Genomic DNA, 21,014 nt, shown 5'->3' with positions numbered 1-21,014 from the left:
ATGATCCTAAGTTTAGCATTCAGGACTGTCAGTCACTACAGCTGAGAATTATTAAATCAATTTGGACCCAGAAAGCAACAGTTAAGTTTAACATGCCCCACAATCTTGCAATCTAGGGCATAAATTATCTTCTCTAATAAAAGAGGGAGCTCTGAAAAAAAACAAAAGTCTCTTGTGCCCCTTGTCACATCTTGATGCAGAGCATAACGTACATGGACTGAGGTACCACTTTGCTTCTGCTTTCAAGCCCTTCTTTCTTGTTAAAATTCTGAAAGAACTGCAGAGGCTATAAATCAGGAACAAAAACAGAAGTTGCAGGAAAAGCTCAGCAGGTCTGGCAGCGCCTGTGGGGGAAAAAAAAAATCAGAGTTAACGTTTCAGGTCCAGTGACCCTTCCTCAGAACCGATGGTAGCTACGAAAATGTTGGTTTATATGTAGAAGATAGGGTGGGGGGAGGTCAGGAGTACATGATAGGTGGGCATAGAGCCCAAGAGAGAGAGCAGTTGGACAGATGAAGGAGTGGATAACAATCTGGCTGGGAGGGTGAATAGCTGTTAAATGGGGACTGTTAGTGTGTAATAGCCTGGTGTGTGGGGTAGAGGTCTAGACATGCAAGTTTAGGCCCTAAAATTATTGAACTCAATATTGAGCCCGGAGGGCTGCAGAGTCCCCAACCGGAAGAGGTGTTGTTCTTCCATCTTGTGCTGAACTTCACTGGAACACTGCAGCAAGCCTGAGACAGAGATGTTGACCAGGGAACAGGATGCTGTGTTAAAGGGGCAGGCAACTGGAAGTCAGGGTCTTTTTTGTGGGTAGACCATAAATGTTCTACGAAGCAGTTACCCAGTCTATGTTTTGTTTCTCCAGTGTAGAGGAGACCATATTGTGAGCAGTGAATGCAGCAGACTAGACTGTGGGAAGTGCAGGTGAAGTGTTGCTTCACCTGGCAAGTATGTTTGGGCCCTTGGATAACAGGGACGAGGTAAATGGGTAGGGTGTTACACCTTCAGTGGTTGCAGGGGTAGGTGCCATGGGACTGAGGGTGGTATTAGGACTGAAGAAAGAGCAGACCAGGGTGTCCCAGAGGGAATGGTCCCTGCAGAAGGCAGACAAGGGAGGGGAGGCGAATGTGTGTCTGGTGTGATGGTAGGTGAGGACAAGGGGAACCATATCGCTGTTGCGGGAGGGAAGAGAAGTGCAGGAGATGGGTCGGACCCAGTTCTCAACTGTGCTGGGGAATCCTTGGTTGAGGAAGAAGGTAAACATTTCAGAGGCTGCCTTGTCAAATTTGGCCTCATCGAAACATATGCAGAGATGGAGGAATGGGAGAATGGAATGAAGTCTTTACTGGAAGCAGGGTGCAACAATGTAAAGTCCAGGTAGCTGTGGGAGTCAGTGGGCTTATAGTGGATATTAGTGGCCAGTCTATCCCCAGAACTGGAAACAGAGAGATAGATCAGGTGAAAGTGAAGGCAGGGTGGAAACTGGAGACAAAAATCAATGAACTTTTCCAATTCCAGACGAGGAGGGGAAGCAGCACCGATGATATCAATCGATATAGTCAGAGAAAGAGTTGTGGGTGGGGGCCAGAATAGGACTGGAACAAGGAATGTTCCACATACCCCACGAAGAGACAGGCATAACTGGGGCCCAAGCGGGTACCCAACGCCACCCTTCTGACCTGAAGAAAATGAGAGGAATTAAAAAGGGAAATTGTTGAGGGCAAGGACGCGCTCGGCCAAGCAGAGGGGGGTGGTGGTGGGTGGGGACGCTCGGGCCTTTGCTGCTTACACCCTCCCCCCACGCTATTTTCTACATATAAATTGACGTTTTCCTAGCTACCATCAGTTTTGAGGAAGGGTCACTAGACCCAAAATGTTAACTCTGACTTCCACCACCCCTCCTCCCCCACAGATGCTGCTTGACCTGCTGAGCTTTTCCAGCAACTTCTGTCTTTGTTCCTCCTTTCTTGTTCCCCAGTTATGAGTACCTTATCGTTTTAATGGTTCTGTGCACACCAAAGATTTTCAGCAATAGTCAACAGCTTAACAGAACAATTCAGGAACCAACAATTGTAAACATATTTGACAGCTGTTAAATTGTTAGTATTCTTAAGAATCTGGCTGCAGGCAAGTAGAGGGAGGATGTAATACTAAGCGTTAATCCTGTATTCATTCAATGATCAGATATAGAATTAATGCTATCAACTTAGGACGAATGGTCATCTGCATAAAGTTGCTGAATCCTTTAAAACACTTGAATGGAAACAAAATTCCTCCATTTTATCCAGTTTCTAACCTCAGCCATGTTATAACAATGAGCGAATGGTAGTCAATTACTAGGACACTGTGTGAAGCAATTGCAAGTTACTAGGTCTCCAAATCAATGATGATGAAAAAAAATCATATGGGAGAGACAGAAAAAAAAAGCTGGACATTTTTTTCTTAGAAAAAGTATGTGAATTTGAGAATTCTTACTTGTCTACTTGTGTGATGTCTGGAGTTAATCTCAAGTCTACAAATTTCGCTTTGTTGGGCTACAATTGTACCAGTTGCAACAGTTGCTTCTGTGTTAAATTTAAATGCAAGCTAAATAAAATATTACATTCTGGCAACAAGCCTCACACAAACCTATTCAGAATCAACAGTTCTGTAAAAATAAACACACTGCTTTACAACTCAAAAGCAGACTCCAATTAAAAAAGGAAACAGAACATTGAGAGATTGATTTTAAAATGTTTCAAATGGTGTATATCCCAACTTGCGTAAATTTAGCAGTGTTATTTTAACAGAATCCCCATTCTAGGCGATTACTTTTAAAGTTCATTTATGAGGTTTATGTTTTAGGACTGCAACATATACACAGCTGTGTTTGTCAAATGTGTTAAAATAGGGATGACATTTAATTCTATGGTTAAAGTAGCCGTTTCCTACAAAAGATAGATTTAGTCAGCAGTGATTTTAGTATTTTGTTAAAGTCAATGTCTTAATGATGTCATATTTTGTCATCTTTTTAGCTGTTAACTGGTTCAAATTGTTTTCCAAAAGTTATTTGTCTTTAAAAGGAGGTTGTAACAGGTCAGTAAAAATTCTTTAATACACTATTAACTAAAGGTAGAATATGAACACTTCCTGTGAAGTTGAAGCTAGGTTACTGACTGCTTTGGGAACTAGTTTAACAAGTAGCTCCTTGGTGATCATGGACAGCATTTACAGCAATTACCAGATTCATAAACAACCAATATGGCAATACAACCATCACATCTCTTCACAAAACAAAACCTATATTGCAGTCATCATTCAGAAGCAATAACTTTAATTGTTTGGTCAAGTGGCTTCGTGGCTATCCAAAAGGCCCCGTCTTTCCAAGAATTCAGTTACAGCAAAGGAATCACTAATAGATCCAAGAATCTGCCAAATTACATTGGATTTACAGGGCTTTTGATCCATCAAAGCACATGTCTGCTTACACAGGGATTCTAGTTTAGACTGCGAATGTTTTAACATTTTGACTAGTGTCTTTATAAAGGTTTATTGAAATTAATTCAAATCTTTAAGTAACAGAGCTACCATCTGTACTAAACATCTTGAAGCTCAAATTGCAAAGAGAAGTATCACCATTCCAGGTTTAGAACACTGATACAAATGAAGCTTTGCATCAAAGAGGCACAGAAGGAAATCAAGAGTGCAGAATGCTGAATTAGTTTTGAATCTCGGGTGGGACTTTTACAAATCTGCCCTCAGTCTCTAGCAGTGCAAAAACAATCTGGGATGAACAAACCTTGAAACAAATTAAGTCTCATGGGGCACATTTCAGGGGAGATGGCTGTTCAAATGCCACCTAGGTTCTGGAAGCTATAAGCCATTAACAAGAATCTGGGTGTAGTGAACTGCATGAGCAGGGTACCAGATTCAATCTCTGCTTAGTGGTAAATTGACCTAACTTCAGCCAAGTGGTAATAGGTGCTTTCCAAACTGGCCTCAGCACCAATTTCGTTCCCGATTCTGACAGAGAGAGCTACTGCTGATTGAATTGCATGTTCATGTATTCTTGGCAGCACAAATTAGTTCTTGAAATACAATGCAATCAGTAGCTAGGGAACACGCTGATGATCATATTAACCACTTGCAAGGTGGAGGGGTCTCCAGGAAGGAGTCAATGCCTTCAGGAGAGAAGCAAGAAAAAAAAACACTTGGACACCCACATCAAGCCTCCATGAGACACAACCCAAGTTCAATCATCCCTCATTTCTCACTCCAGCAAGACAGCAACTATGACCCATTGTTACCACATGCAATTACACCTATCAAAGCATACTATTTCTTTCATACAATAAGCCTGGCCCTTGAATAATTTACTATGAAAGCTGTGAGCCAATGGCAGTGATGTTAGTATTGTAGTCAAGCTCATTTGGATTGAAAGTGCATTAAAAATAAGATAGAAAAACCAGTAGGAAAGAAAGAAGAACCTTCCAGCCAGATCATCCCCAACTTCATACTGATAGACATGAATGACACGACGATATGCTATACTAACAGGAAAAAGAAGATGAGGTTGAAAAGTAAAGAAAAATATAAAAATAATCTCTGAACTGAAGACAACATTAAAATACAACTTTTGCTTGCTATTGCTGTAAAAACATGAGTCTTTGACTCAAAAAAAAATCATACCATAAGGTTTGCAGAGTCTACACACAATCGTAATGCTTTAATGTTCATCTTCAATCTGTCCCGGTCTAAGTACCATTCACTCATCACCCTGTATTAATTGGGCTCCCAACTCCCTGGATTCCCAAACTCCTAGTTCAAACTCTTGCATGTTGTACATAAATTTACAAACCAAACATGGGAATTTTCAGGGATGAGCCATAAGGAGTCAAGTTTCCAAGGGCTGCCAGGATTGTGGAAGTATTCAGGTAATATAAACCAATGTATAGTCTCAACCATTCAGCACTAACAAAAATTTCTATGATCTCCCATTTTAACCCAGCACTTCAGAAAATGGGACATGACTAATATCTTGCAACTTATGGCCCATTGAGTTCCCATGTTCATTTTCCCTGACAAAGAAAATGCTGAAAATAACTCTGGTCAGGCAGCAACCATAGAGGGGTAAAAAAACAGAATGAACATTTCAGATTGATAATCAGTCCTGATGAAAGGCCATCAACCAGAAATATTAACAGTTTCTCCTCCACAGATGCTGCCTGTTAGTGGTTCCAGCTTTTTTTTTAAAAAAAAAACATTTATTCCACATTTCCAGTGTACACAGTATGCAGCTTTTGTATCAATATTCATTCTCCTAGTGGGTATGTGGTCATTAACAATCATAAAATTTAATTTATGATTCTTAAGAGGAAATTAGTATCTTTGTCTCCCAAACTGTCACTTAAAAATACATTTATTTGAACTCACCACATGGTTATTAAAAAGCCTGGTAAAAGTCCCTTTTGTTTAAAAGAACATTAAAGAGAAACAAATTGATTATTTTTGCTGATTGAAATCGACATTTACACTTTGGTACAGCTTATGGAGTAGGGGAGTTTGATTTCCAGCACACTTATGCTAGAATCGTAACACCTATCACCCATCAAACCGAAATTCAAGAGAGAGTAAACAAATAAAAAAAGACTGCAGCAAGAAAGAGGCAGACGAGATCACAGCAAAGTACAAAACAAAAGGCAATATTAACCCATCCAGTAGGTATGTCCTGTTGAGAGCATCCAAGCATCAGGCAGCAGGAGAGAAGAAATTCCAAATGGCACAAAGAGAGGAGAGAACAACAAAATTCATTAATCAGCATCAAAGTAAATTCATCAAAATGCAACAAACATCAGTAACCATCACTTCAAAGACGTCAGTTACATTACTGAACAAAGACATTTAATAAAATAAAGTTACTAGCATTTTAGAAGCTAGAAAGACTTTTTCCATGCAAAAAAGTCTACTTGAATACAGAATGCATTATTACCACTAGTGAAGCAGAGTCAACCACAACAGTCAAGCAGTTATGAAAGAAATGCTGAAAAGGCTGAGGGTAAAGAGCAGGGAAATAAGGCAAGAGTACACAGTTCCATGTGGAGTTAACACAGACACTGGTACTTCACAGGGACATGGCACCATGGTGCCTCTTTCTAAATGAAATTTCTGGTTCACTATGACCAAAATAAATCCAATTATTTTTAAACAGAAATGTTTAAGAACAAAACGTTTATAAAGTGCCAGGGTAAAAAGAACTACTGTTTTATCCCTGACTGAGGATGAGCCAAAAGGACTCATCCAAGGTAACGATGAGTTCCTACAATTGGCTGTGCCAAGTAAAAAGATTGGAGGGAATTCCAGCCAGTACTACCGGCTTTAAAAGTGCAGTGCTGCCAGCAGTCAAGGACTGGATCAGACTCCATGCTTGTACCATGCTGTCAAGAAGCTTATTAGCAGTTATTGGCTTTTCTTCATTTGTGAACTTACACAAATGACTGCTGATTCTATACACAGAAACAGGAAGTAGCCATTCAGCCAAATAATCTGATACTGTCATTCAATTAATTAATGGCTGCTCTGTATCAATTTCATCTATCCACCTTGGTTTCACAACACGTACAATGTTTACCCAAGAAGAATATATTGGCCAGTTGTGAAATTTGTAAAAGATACCCAGCCTCAGCAGCATTTTTGGGGTAAAAGAGGGAGAGCTTCAGATTTCCACCACCCTTTTTGTTGGTATTTCTCGACGTTGCTCCTGAATGGCTAAACTCTAATTGTAATGATCTGATAGCCCCTTGCTCTCGCCAGAGGAAATAGTTTCTTTGATATGTGAAATAATACAAGCCTAAATCTTCACAATCTGTCCAGAGTTTAGTCCTTTTAACCTTAGTAGCCTCACCCGACGTCCTGAACATCATACATGTACAAAATGCAATCATTGCTCAGAATTCTGTGCACTATACTTTAGGGATGCTTCACCTGGTTTCTTGCAGCCACTGATGGAAGGCATTTGCATGTTGTGCAAATTCCTGACGTAATTTATCATTCTCTTCCTGGCGTCTCTGTTCCTTCTGCAATTCCAGTTCTCGTTCCTGTCAAATAACGGATTAAGCATTTTAGTGCTACAGCAGAGAGCAACTAAGCTGCGTTCATGATTCTAGGATTTACCAAAATTCTAACTAATACAAAGCTGTGAACATCATGCCACATCATCCTCTAGCTCAACGATAAATCAGCTCTAAGACTGTTCAAACACCAAAGAAAGGGTGAACCTGAAATTGAATAAACTGCCATGGTGCAGACTGGTGAATCCAATCAGGACTGTTCAAATTAGAAGGCTAATTAAGTGTTAAAAGATTCAGAAGAAACTGATAACATTTAATCTGAATTACAGGAAGTCATATATGATGAGGATAGAGTCAGAGTTGTACAGCATGGAAACAAACCCTTCAGTCCAACTCGTCCATGTTGACCAGATATCTTATATTAATCTAGTCCCATTTACCACCCTCTGTAAAAAGGTTGTCCCTCAGGTCCCTTTTAAATCTTTCCCCTCTCACCTTAAACCTATGCCCTCTAGTTCTGGACTCCCCTACCCTGGGGAAAGGACCTCAGCTATTCATCCTATCCACAGCCCCCATGGACTTTACAAACCTCTATAAAAGTTCACCCCTTAGCCTCCAGTGCTCAAGGGAGGATAGCCCCAACCTATTCACCCTCTCCACATACCTCAAACCTGGTAACATCCCTGTAAATCTTTTCTGAACCCTTTCAAGTTTCACAACATCTTTCCTACAGCAGGGAGACCAGAATTGAACAGTATTCCAAAAGTGGCCTAACCAATGACCTGTACAGCTGCAAGATGCTATCCCCAATTCCTAGACTCATTGCACTGACCAATAATGGCAAGTGTACCAAACACCTTCTCCATTAACCTGTCTACCTGCGACTCCACTTTCAAGGAACTATGAACTTGTACCCATTCGTTGAGATTTTAAAAAAAAAAATGGTTCTTCACAGTAATTTCAATTAAACCATTAGAACTGTCAAGTCGAGCCTGTAATGCATTATAAATATCCTTAACATATACGGATGTTTGAAACTCTACCATAGTAAATTTTCCTGTAGAACTGTTTCTTTGGCATTCTGGAAAAATGAGTTACTGCTAAAAGTAATGGGAATTTTAATGTCTGGAAGCCCATTTTTGAATGGATAGCCCAATACTTAGTAATCTGTGGAACGATACTCTACAAACATCTCCTACACATGCACTTGTCTACCATCATTCCACCATTTTGAGGCAGCGAAACACAGTCTTGAAACCATCCCAAAGGCAGTTACGTGTCAAGTCAGTCACTGCCAAGTCGCACTTGCTGACCTTCTAGCAGTTGATTGCCACAGAATCCGCAGAAGGCTAAAAGGAAGTCAGAGATTGTCATCTTAGCTGGGAAAGGTGGAGAGTTCGCAATAGAGAGCAAGAGAGGGAAAATTAGTGACTTACAGTATAATCTGCTCACTTACTTATACACTAAAGTACATTTCTCACCTTTATGATTTTCTGCAAGTTCCTCCAAGTCTCCTCCAGGGCTTCCATAGTAAACCAGGTGTAGGGGTTAGAGAACATGCGATAGCTCTTGATCTGGTGATCAAGCTCAGCCAGCTGGTTAAAGTCAGTCTGAGCTGAGCTCAAGGATGAGCGGAAAGCCTCATGAGCCTCGCGCAGAGCCCTGATCTCCTCCAGAGAGTTGCAACGCACAGGATCTGTAAGGTCTTCCTCTGCATTCTCGAACCAGCTGTTAAATGCTGAGGCTTTCTTTGCAAAGGTCAAGAAGAGATCTTCAAGCTGTGGGAAAGGACACACAAGTTCAATAATAGCAGTAAATAAACCATGGGACATGGGCACATAGGCAAGGCCAGTATTTATTGCCTTTGAAAAGGTGGTGCTGAGCCACTTTTGTGAATTGTTGCAGTACACGTGTGAAGGCACATAGCATTATTAGAGAAGGGGTGTCAGAATTTTGACCCAGTGGCTTGGAGGTGAACTAGCAGGTGGCTGAGTTTGCCTGCTGCTCATGGTCGTGGATTTGGGGACGAAGTGCCAAAGAAACTTTGACCTGTTGCTCCAGTGCATTGTGTAGAGACAGTCCATACTGCAGACACATTGTATTGGAGGAGGGAGAGAATGTTCAAGGTTTCTTCAATAGTATATACACACAAACACCTACAATCTGCTTTTATTGCAAAACAGAATAAACTACACAAAAATAGACCAGCTACTTAATAAGCAGTAATTTAGTTTTAGATTTGCTTACTTTTCTGAAATGTTCCTGCGCTTCGAGCAATTTCTTCTTCCTTTCACCAGAATTGGCCAAAAGCTGATTCCACCTTTTCATTAGCGAAGCATGACGAGCTTCAATAGCTTTGGACTGAATGTGTTTTGCTGCCAGTAATTGGTCCTTTAGTGCTGTAATATTAGTGATTCCCTCCTGTTGGAAAGCCTGCAGTCCAGCATCAAATGTCTCCTGTTAAGATAAAATAAAAAGGTTTGATTTCTACCATGTCAATAAATTTAAGGCAGGACCTGTGGAAATAATGTTGCCAAAATTTATGGGAGAAGCATGTCAACCCATCCATTATTGTTAAAGTTTAACATCTTGTCATCATCTCAATGGAGTCCAGTAAAGTTTGGGGTTTTGCAAGATACAAAAACCCTGGTATTTACTAAAAAAAAAAAAAAATCCACAAAAGAGATTTTTACTGCGCAAAAATCAAAGAACACAAATATTAATAAACACAATCTTAAATAAATCAGTTATGTTAAAGATATTGAAAGTACACTGAATTTGGTACTTCTAATTTAAACCAAACTCTTTGTATGACATTTCCTTCTGTACACATTAGACTTGTATCCTCAATAAACTCAAGTTAGATGCTAATCAAAAAGTGGAATAATCACTAGTCAGAGAACTGTTTCAAAGATTTGTTTACAAGCTGAGATTTCTGGGGTATTCTATTTACTTCTGGAAAAGTGGTGTCTTCAAATTCCCTCCAACTCTCCGACAACTACAGATTTCCCATTCAACGCAGACAGATCTATGGTCTTAATTGCGGCCACTTTGAATTTCTTGGTTCTAATATTCTTTGACTCTAGAATCTTGCATCTAAAACTCACTCCTTCCTCAACTTGGCTACAAAAAAAAACCCAACTTACTGTTCTAGAATTTTAACCTTTTTTTCCCCCCCGACAGAATTTTGTTTGGAAGAGATATTTTTCTGTAGGCAGCTTGTTCCAAAACTATAAAGTCAAATAAACTAAAATCCTTGCGTGAACATTAACTATATCAACAAATTAACTTGTTCTTTTACCTTATCTAGCAGACTTGGTCAAATGATCTCAAAAACCCTTGCTCTACCATAAATATTCTTTCAGAGAAACCTAGGTCTTAAAAGGGACCGCCCCACATTAAATAGTCTTTTCTCTCTCCCAAAAGCATAAGTATCACAATAGAGTATGGGAAGATAACTAAACTGAACTATGCAGCTGAGCGGCACTAACGGAATGGAGGCAGAGGGTAGAGGGGTGAAAGATAAAAGAACCAATTTAAAATGAGGATTTTCATAGGCTGCTCTCTTTCTCTCGTTTGCTCACGGCCAATCAGCCTGGTAGCAAGTTTCTTACATGTGACAGAGTAAGTAGGGAGAAACTATTCCTATTGGTGACAGGAATGAATGCCAGAAGGGACAGATTTAAGATAACTGACAAAAAGAGCACTGTCACCACAAAGTAAAAAAATTTTCACACAGTGCGTGTACAGAATCTGAAATTCACATTGCTGCAGTGTTGTAGATGAGCATTTCACTGGAGGCAGTCAAGAGGAAATTGAATCATTACTTGAAAAGGAAGAATACGCAAGACTATGGAGAGGTGGAGGCAGGAGCACTAAATTAATTGCTCCTTCAGAGCTCGCATTGAGACGGCAAGTGGAATGGCTTCCGTCTGTGATGTAACCAGTACTTTAAGATTTTAAAAGTACTCTTCTTACAGAACGCGTGGGAAGTTTGAAATCAGAACACGAGAAAGACAGCTTTAAATAGAACAATGACGTCGGCCACGGCTCAGCAGGTAGCATACGCTTCTGAATCAGAGGTCGTGAATTCAAGTGCTACAATGTTCAACACAAAATCCAGGCTAACAAACCAGTCCAGGGTTGAGGGATGACTGCATGATGCCATCGTTGAGAGAAATTAAATCAAAGTTCTCTGTGCCTGTTCAGGAAAGTGAATAGATCCCGTCACCACTGAAAGAACAGAGGTACACTCTCTGGAATTCTTTCCAAGTAACATCACTGAGAAAATGCTTTGGTTGCTCATTTCACGCTGTACGTGGAATCTTGTTGCGCAAAAATGTCGATACCAAAAGTACAAGGTTTCCTAAGTTACAACTGTAATTACATAATGGCAAGGCAATGGCCTAGTGGTATTATCGCTAGACTATTAATCCAGAGACCCAGATAACGTTCTGGGCTCTAGATTTGAATCCTGCCACGGCACATGGTGGAATTTGAATTCAATTTTTAAAAAAATTGGAATTAAGAATCTACTGATGACCATGAAATCATTGTCGATTGTCAGGAAAACCCATATGGTTCACTAACGTCCTTTGGGGAAGGAAATGTGCCATCCTCATCTGATCTGGCCTACATGTGACTCCAGACCTACAGCAATTTTGTTGACTCTCAACTGCCCTCTGAAATGGCCTGGCAAGCCATTCAGTTTTACCAATCGCTACAAAACGGATGAATCATTTGGCATTGAACTAGGCACCGGAAAAGACAATGGTAGAAAACAGCCCCCTTGACCCTGCAAAGTCCTTCTCCGTAATATCTAGGGGCGAGTGCCAAAATTGGGAGAGCTGTCTCTCCTACTAGTCAAGCAACAGCCTGACATTGTCTGTAAGGTATGATTCCGTGAACACAACTACGTCTCAGACACTCGATACCACCATCACCATCCTGGATATGTCCTGTCTCACCGGCAGGACAGACCCAGCAGAGGTGGCGCCACAATGGTATACAGTTGGGAAGGTGTCGCTCGAGGAGTCCTCAACATTGACTCTGGACCCCATGAAGTCTCATAGCTTTAGGTGAAACATGGGCAAGGAAACTGCCTGCCAATTACCATGATCGTCCTCTCTTAGCTCCTCCATGTTCAGCAACACTTGGAAGAAGCACTGAGGATGGCAAGGGCACAAAATGTAATCTGGGTGGGGGATTTCAATGTCTACCACCAAGAGTGGCTTGGCAGCAGTACTACTGATTGAGCTAGTCGGGTCCTAAAGGACATAGCCGCTAGACTGGGTCTGCGGCAAGTGGTGATGGAACAAACAAGAGGGCAAAACATACTTGACCTAATTCTTACCAATCTGCCAGCTGCAGACACATCTGTCCATGACAGTATCGGAAGAGTGACACCGCACAGTCCTTGTGGAGACAAAGTCCCGTCTTCATGTTCAGAATAACCTCCATTGTGTTGTGTGGCACTATCACCATGCTAAATGGGACAGACTTCAAACATATCTAGCAACTCAAGACTGGGTATCCATGGGGCGCTGTGGGTCATCAACAGCAGAATTTTCTCCAGCACAATCTGTAACCTCATAGCCCAGCATATCCCCCACTCAACCATTACCATCAAGCCAAGGGATCAACCCTGGTTCAATGGAGAGAGTAGGAGGCCATACCAGGAGCAGCACCAGGCATACCTGAAGAGGTGGTGAAGTCACCAAACAGGACTACTTGCACGCCAAACAGCATAAGCAGCAAGTGATAGACAGAGCTGAGCGATCCCACAACCAACAGATCAGATTTAAGCTCTCCAGTCCTGTCACATCCAAAATGGTGGAGGACAGTTAAACAATTCATCAGAGGAGGCAGCTCCACAAATATCCCCATCCTCAAATGATGGAAGAGCCCAGCACATCAGTGCAAAAGATAAGGCTGAAGCACTTGCAGCAATCTCCAGCCAGAAGTGCCGAGTGGATGCTCCATCTTGGCCTCCTCCAGTGGCCCCAGCATTACAGATACTAGTCTTGAACCAATTTGATTCACTCCATGTGATATCAAGAAAAGGTTGAAGGCACTGGGAACTGCAAAGGCTTTTGGCCCTGACAACATTCCAGCAATACTACTGAAGACTTGTGCTCCAGAACTTGCTGCACCCCTAGCCATGCTGTTCCAATACAGTTACAACATTTGCATCTACCCGACAATATGGAAAATTGCCCAGGTCTAGCCTGTACGTAAAAAGTAGAACAAATCCAACCCAGGCACTTACCATCCCATCAGTCTACTGTCGGTCATCAGCAAAGTAATGGAAGGTTCATCAACAGTGTTATCAAGCACTAACCTGCTCAGTGATGCCCAGTTTGGGTTCCGCCAGGGCCACTCAACAGCTGACCTCATTACAGCCTTGGTTCAAACATGGACAAAAAAAAAGAGCTGAATACCAGAGGTGAGGCAATCAAGGCTGCACTTGACCGAGTGTGGCATCTAGGACCCTAGCCAAACTGGAATCAATGGATATCAGAGGGCAAATACTCCGGTTGTTAGAGTCATCCATGACCATCTTCCTATGTGTCAGGTTTGTTGGAGGTCAGTCATCTCAGCTCTAGGACATCTTTGCAGGAGTTCCTCAGGGTAGTGTCCTAGGCCCAACCATCTTCAGCTGCTTCATCAATGACCTTCTGTCCATCATAAGGTCAGAAGTGGGGATGTTCCCCAATGATTGCACAGTGTTCAGCACCATTTGCAACTGTTCAGACACTGAAACAGTCTGTGCCCAAATGTAACAAGATCTGGACAATATCCAGGCTTGGGCTGACAAATGGCAAGTGACATTTGCACCAGACAAGTGCCAGGCAATAATAATCTCCAATAAAGAGCCAAGCTAACCACCGCCGCTTGATATGCTACTGTGTTACCATCACTGAATCGCTCACTGTCAACATCCTGGGAGATATCACTGATCAGAAATTCAACTGGACTCACCATATTAACAGAGTGGCTACAAGAGCAGGTCAGAAGCTAGGAATACTGCAGTGAGTAACTCACTTCCTGACTCCTGAAAGCCTATCCACCATCTACAAGGCAAAAGTCAGGAGTGTGATGGAATACTCCCCACTTGCCTGGACGAGTGCAGCCCCAACAACACTCAAGAAGCTCGACACCGTCCAGGACAAAGCAGCCCGGTTGATTGGCACCACATCCACAAACATCCACTCCATCCACCATTGACGCTCAGTACACGCTGCTTTACTATCTACAAGATGCACTCATAAATTCACTAAAGATCCTCAGACAGCACCTTCCAAACCTAGGACCACTTCCATCTAGAAGGACAAGGGCAGCAAATATATGGGAACACCAAGTTCTCCTCCAAGCCACTCCCCATCGTGACTTGAAAACATATCGCTGTTCCTTCACTGTCACTGGGTCCAAATCCTGGAATTCCCTCCCTAATGGCATGGTGTGTCAACCAACAGCAGGAGGACTGCAGTGATTCAAGGCAGCAGCTCACCACCACCTTCTCAACTAGGGATGGGCAATAAATGCTGGCCAGTCAGTGATGCCCACATCCCACAAAATGAATAAAAATTTCACTGGTGCTGCACTGGTTGTAAAACACTTTGGGAAGATCAGAGGCTTTGAAACATGTTTCTGAATGCCAGTATTTTTAAAAAGCAGAATCACGCATAATATACGGTCGCTTGTCTATATGTTGTGTCATATTTGCATCAATTAGGGATTCTGTAATTACTTGATGCAGCACAATCTGATGCACTAAGACACCCAGGTCCCCCTCCACCTCAGAGCTGCACAATTTCTCACCTTTTAGATAAGCTTTATTTTTAAACTTCTTGCCAAAATAGAAAATTTCACATTCCTCGCCCACATTCATATCCCACAAGCCAGATCTTTTCCATTTATATCTTTCATAGTCTCATGTCCTCTTCAGAACTTAATACCTACCCATCTTTGTGTCATCAGCAAATTTAGCAACCATACCTTCTGCCCCTTCATCCAAGTCAAAGTCATTTATACAATCTATGAACAGTTGAGGTCTCGGCACACCACTCAGATCACTTGCCAGCATGAGAAAGGCCATTTATGTCCACTTTGCTTCCTGTTTGCCAGCCAATTTTCTATGTATGCAAATATGCTATCTCCAATACCATAAGCTAATCAGTTTCTACAATAACCTTTGATATAGCACTTGATAAAATGCCTTCTAGAAACAAAAGTGCAGTATAAACTTTTCACTGTACTCATTTGGTCTGTGACAATAGAGCTAATTTATTTGCTATCCTCCTGTCCAAATGGAAGCTTCCTTAAATCTAGGGATTTTGGGGAAAAAAAATCCAATGCATCAATATATTACATACCACTTCTTTTAACACCCTAGACTAAAATCCATCAATTCCCAGACATCTGCCAGTTTACCGCTCTAACAATCTACTGAGTACTAATTCTCTAATGATTATGATTTTCCAAGTTAAGGCCATAAGACACAGGAGCAGAAATTAGGCCATTCAGCCCATTGAATGGCAGAGCAGACCCAATCACAGCTGTTTAGTTTCTCAACCCCATTCTCCCTGTAACCCTTCATCCCCTTAATAATCAAGAACCTATCTCAGTCTTAAATATACTCAATGACCTGGCCTCCACAGCCTTCTGGGGCAGTGAATTCCATAGAGTCACCACCCTCTAAAGTTTCTCCTTATCTCTGTTCTAAAAGGTCTTCCCTTTACTCTAAGGCTGTGCCCTCAGGTCTTAGTCTCTCCTGCCTATGGAAACATCTTCCCAACATCCACTCTCTCCAGGTCATTCAGTATTCTGTAAGTTTCAATTAGATCCTCCCTCATCCTTCCTAAACTCCACCGAATATAGGCCCAGAGTGCTCAAACGTTCCTCATATGTTAAGCTTTTCATTCCTGGTACCATTCTTGTGAACCTCCTCTGAACCCACTCCAGGGGTTCCTAAGATATGGGGCCCAAAACTGCACAGAGTACTCCAAATGTGGCCTGACCAGAGCCTTATAGAGCCTCAGAAGTACATCCCTGCTTTTATATTCAAGTTCTCTCAAAATAAATGCCAAAGTTGCATTTGCATTCCTAACTACTGACTCAACCTGCAAGTTTACCTTCAGAGAATCTTGGACTAGAACTCCCAAGTCTCTTTGCACTTCAGACTTCCGAATTTTCTCCCCATTTAGAAAATAGTCCGTACCTCTATTCTTCTTACCGAAGTGCATGACCACACACTTTCCCACATTGTACTCCATTTGCCCACTCTCCTAACCTGTCCAAATCCTTCTGCAGCCTCCCCACCTCCTCAATACTACCTGTCCCTCCACTTATCTTTGTATCGTCTGCAAACTTAGCCAGAATGCCCACAGTTCCTTGATCTAGATCATTAACGTATAAAGTGACAAGTTTTGGTCCCGACACTGATGCTTGTGGAACACCACTTGTCACCGGCTGCCAGCCTGAGGAACAGTTTTAACCCCACTCTCTTTCTTCCCATCTTTTCGTTTCCTGATTAAATCACCACTTCTGGGAAATTTCTTGTACCTTCTGCAGTGAGAACTGATATAAAGTACCCGTTCAATTGATCTGCCACCTCTATTTCCCATTATTAATTCTCTTGGCTTACTTTCTATAGGATGAACCCTCACTTTGCTAAGTGGTCATTCATAAAATATTTATAGAAATTCATAGTATGTGCTTTTACATTTATGACTATCTTCTGATACTGTAATTTATCCTATTACTTGTTTGGGGATTTCTTGCTCTGAATTGTATCATTTATTGTCACGTGAGTTCAGTGTAAAAATAGAGTGAAAAGTGTGTACCTTCGCTGTCATACATGGCACCATTTGCACCGACTTAGAACAAGATAAGAAAAAAAATAATAATTTAAGAGAGTCCAACTTTCCTTTCCACTGCCACAGTCCTGCTCTGGGCTTTTCCAGAACTGAATCTATTATTATGTGCATTCTGAAAATAAATCCTGGAATGTCTGCCACTGCATCTTATTGACCTTTCCTTGAAGCTAATTTCCAATACAAGCTAGGTAACTCTGCTTTCGTGCCCTTATTTAAAGTCTCTGACCCACTCCACTCTCCCTCAAACTGCAATTTAAAGACACCTTAACCATGAGGAAATGAACTGATCCTATCACGTTGAGCAATACCAGGTCTAGTGTAGCCCATTTTCTGGTTTCCAGACATGTTCCAAAAAAAAAAAAAAATTTATTTGACGAACTCATTTTCTAAACCACGTTTGCCAATTTGATTTTTCCAGTCGCTATGTGGATTAAAATCTTCCATAATTATTGCTGTGCTTTTCTGACAAGATCCACCTATTGAATTTATCTATTTCTGTCATGGTCTGTTTCTCATTTCACCCATCACTTTTGCCTCATCTCTACTGATTTATCACACCTTCCCAAATTTGATCCTTTGTCCCCATTATTTAGTTCAAAACCCTGCCTAATTCAGTTTACAAGAAAACCAGCTTGAGCCTAGTTCAACAGGAGACTATCCCAATAGTACAAATCCCATTTTCCCCAGTGATGCTGCCAGAGGTCCACAAACTGGAACCCACTTCTACCACACTAGTCTTCAGGCCATGTATTCATTTCTCCAATTTAATGCAACCTATGCCAATCTGCATATGTTCAGATGATCTTACTGAAACATACAAGATCCTGAAGGGACTTGATAGGGTGGATGCTGAAAGGATGCCTCCTCTGGTGGGAAACACTACAGCCAGGGGAGAGAGAGTTTTAAGAACCGAGATCTCTGTCTTAAAACAGAGAGAAGGAGAACTTTTGTTCGATCAAGTTGTCTGTTCTATCTTAATGAAAATAACTTCAGCACAAGAAACTGATTACCTGTTTTGTCAGCAATGTTTGTACAGAGGAGAGATCACGCCCATAATCATCTGTCTTCAAACTGTTCTCTTTCTCACCTGAAAGGACAGAGAAACTTACAATCACATTCAAGATTGAAGACCTGTAATTCATTTCCAATCATCAAGCACTCACAGTATTCCAACTTTTTGTCACCTCAACACTAGTGGCTATGACTTTGGCTGTTTTGGCCCTAAACTCTGGAATTCTCTCCCCAAGACTCCTAACCTTTAAGAAATTCTTAAAGCTCACCTGCCCAGTGAGCCACACTGGTTAACCAAGTCACAGGTTCATTCCTTAGAGGATGAAGGAGAACCACCTGTCACAGCCTGGGGAAGGAGAAATATCTAAGGGGTCCAACTCCCTGATCACTCCCACCCTGTTGGAATTCTGAATGTAGGGCAAATATAGGATGGAGCAAAATGCTCCCATAGCTTTTATGGTCTTTCCAGTCTTCAATATGAGAAATGACGACTTGAGTATTTTGGATATGACTATTAAAAGAAAACATATTCTAGCAAAAAGGGCCAAACACCAGCAAAAAAAAAAAAAAAAAAAAAAAAACCCCAAGAGGAATACATGTCGGCATGGGTTTCCTCTGGGTGCTCTGGTTTCCACCCATAGCCCAAAGATGTGTAGGTTAGGTAGACTGGGTTATACTGCCCTATCGTATTGAAGGATGTGCAGGCTAGGTGGATTAGTCATGGCAATTGCGGGTTATGGGGAATGGGTCTGGGTGGGTTGTTCTTCAGAGGGTCGGTGCATACTCAAAAAAGGACCGAATAGCCTCTTTCTGCCCTTTGGAAATATAAATTTGTTAAAAGACAGTTTCTTTATAGTCATAGAATCCCTGTCATATTTATGGGTTCAAGTTCATATAATCTTTGCTGCAATTTTAACCTGATTCCAAATGGTGTTTTGGCCCTCCAAATGAAAGTTTCAGATTCTATGCAAATTACTGTGATCATAGTAGACCTTTGATCACGGACTTCAGGTTGCACTGGGAAAATGGGCTAACCGAGGTAGCACATAAACTGCAAGTTTGTCCGAGTAGATACCATAAACCTTTCAATTAAAACCACTAAAATCACAAATACTAATTGCTATTTTATCAACTGTTGTAAATAAGAGATCAGCATCACAAATGTCAATGATAAAGTGTTTATTTTTATTGCAGGGCAAATAGTAGGAGAGCATTCCTAATTCACCGCACTCAAGTTTCTGATGTAAGCTGCTGGGTGGAGAGTCCACCCAGTGGTTAGATGCTTTCTCAGAAGAGTAAAAGAGAAATTCAAAGAGTCACACAGCACGGAAACAGACTCTTCAGTCCAACTTGTCCATACTGACTGGACAGCCCAAATCCTATCTAGTCTCACTTGCCAGCATTTGGCACATATTCCTCTAAACTCTTCCTACTGACAGACCCATTAGATGCCTTTTAAATGTTGCAACTGTACCAGCTTTTACCGCTTCCTCTGGCAGCTCGTTCCATACACGCACCACCCTCTGCATGAAAATCTTACCCCCTAGGTGAGAAGGAAACATTTTAAAGGAACCTTAAATCTATGCCCTCTAGTTTTGGACTCCTTCATCCTACTGCTTGGCTGCTACTCACCCTATCCATGCCCCTCATGATTTTAGAAACCTCTGACGCTCCATGGAAAAAATGCCTAGCCTATTCAGCTTCTCCATATAGCTTAACGCTCCAGTCCTGGCAACATTCTTTGCTGCACTAGCACCCTCTCATACTTGTAAATCTTTTCTGTGCCTTCAAGTTTAACAACAAGGATTTTACATTTTTGACAGTGTAGTCCAGTTTGTGGAATGATCACTTGAGTCAAAATTGTGGGTTGAAGGCCCACATCAGGCAGTTGGCCCTTTCCATCAGTCAATAAGATCATGGCTTCTACCTATTTACCCATCTTGGTTCTATAACTCTTGACATCTTTGCCTAACCACAAACTACAAGCATTAACTTGATGTAAAAAGAATTGTTCTCTTACTGTTGAAAATTGGTAAGGAGCTGGATAAAACATCTCTCTCATTCAACAACGAAAATAATAGATTATCTGACCACTTATGCCGTCTTTCATAAAGCACTGACTATCACATTTGCCTATATAACAATGATAAAGCATAGGGAGGCAATGGCCTAGTGGTATTATTGCTGGACTGTTAATCCAGAGAACCAGATAATGTACTGGGGGCCCATCAGGGCAGATGGTGAAATTTGAATTCAATAAAATATCTGGAATTGAGAATCTAATGATGACTGTGAATCCATTGTCGATTGTCGTAAAAACCCATCTGGTTCACTAATCTCCTTTAGGGAAGGAAACGGTCATCCTTACCTGGTCTGGCCTACATGTGACTCCAGACCTGCAGCAATGTGGTTGACTCTAAACTGCCCTCTGGGCAATTAGGGATGGGCAATAAATGCTGTCTGGTCAGCGATGCCCTCATCCCGTGAATGAATAAAAACAAAAAATTTTGGGATGACTCGAGAATGTCAAATAAATTATACAGATGCAAGTTAATCCTCTTGAAATTAAATACATTTATAGAGGATTAGAGAATATTTAGAGGCTCTACTTGTAATTTCATGATACGAATAACACAACTTGCATTTACATAAACGTCTTTACCACAGTTTAAAAAAATCCAAAACCAAAACTATATAGCACGAATAGTTAAGCATTGTCTGAGTCAGTACAGTTCCCAGCAATTTACTGACAGAATTAAAGTTATACTTATTTTTCATATGTCTTTTGGGTGATTTTATCAAATATCTCAACCATAATAGTTGACTTTTGACGGTCTGCTCACTAACACACAGAAACATACCAATCCATGACTCAACTACATCGGCCTTCCAGTTAAACTGCAAGAATGCAGAGTTCTCATCCAACTTCGCCTTCCTCTGTGCAGCCGCCTTCTCCAATTCTGTCACTTTCGCTTGCAATCCCTTCATCTTTGCAGCAATATTTTCCACATAGTGATTATCCTGCAAGCGATAATCAAACAGTTTATTGTTTTTTCAGTACATAATATTATAGCTT

The 21,014-nt window shown here is 41.3% G+C and overlaps 1 protein-coding gene across 8 annotated transcripts in view; it reads right to left on the bottom strand.

Annotated features, from left to right (window-relative positions):
* The window catches only part of sptan1 (spectrin alpha, non-erythrocytic 1), a 101,319-nt gene that overhangs the window by 3,461 nt on the left and 76,844 nt on the right, over positions 1-21,014 (bottom strand). For 6 of the 8 annotated variants that reach the window (XM_048613744.1, XM_048613747.1, XM_048613750.1 and 3 more), the window contains 6 exons: positions 20,800-20,959; positions 17,938-18,014; positions 9,297-9,506; positions 8,531-8,827; positions 6,964-7,076; positions 5,693-5,710 (listed from right to left, as the gene is read on the bottom strand). In XM_048613744.1, coding sequence (XP_048469701.1) covers positions 5,693-5,710; positions 6,964-7,076; positions 8,531-8,827; positions 9,297-9,506; positions 17,938-18,014; positions 20,800-20,959 — 875 coding nt within the window. The remainder of the gene's footprint in view (positions 1-5,692; positions 5,711-6,963; positions 7,077-8,530; positions 8,828-9,296; positions 9,507-17,937; positions 18,015-20,799; positions 20,960-21,014) is intronic. The other 2 variants (XM_048613748.1, XM_048613752.1) reach the window with 1 other exon arrangement.

The sequence above is a fragment of the Rhincodon typus genome, chromosome 28, assembly GCF_021869965.1.
Source record: "Rhincodon typus isolate 14 chromosome 28, sRhiTyp1.1, whole genome shotgun sequence".
NCBI classification, from domain to species: domain Eukaryota; kingdom Metazoa; phylum Chordata; class Chondrichthyes; order Orectolobiformes; family Rhincodontidae; genus Rhincodon; species Rhincodon typus.
The sequence above is the reverse complement of the archived record's forward strand: the minus strand, read 5'-3'. Positions and strand labels throughout refer to the sequence as shown.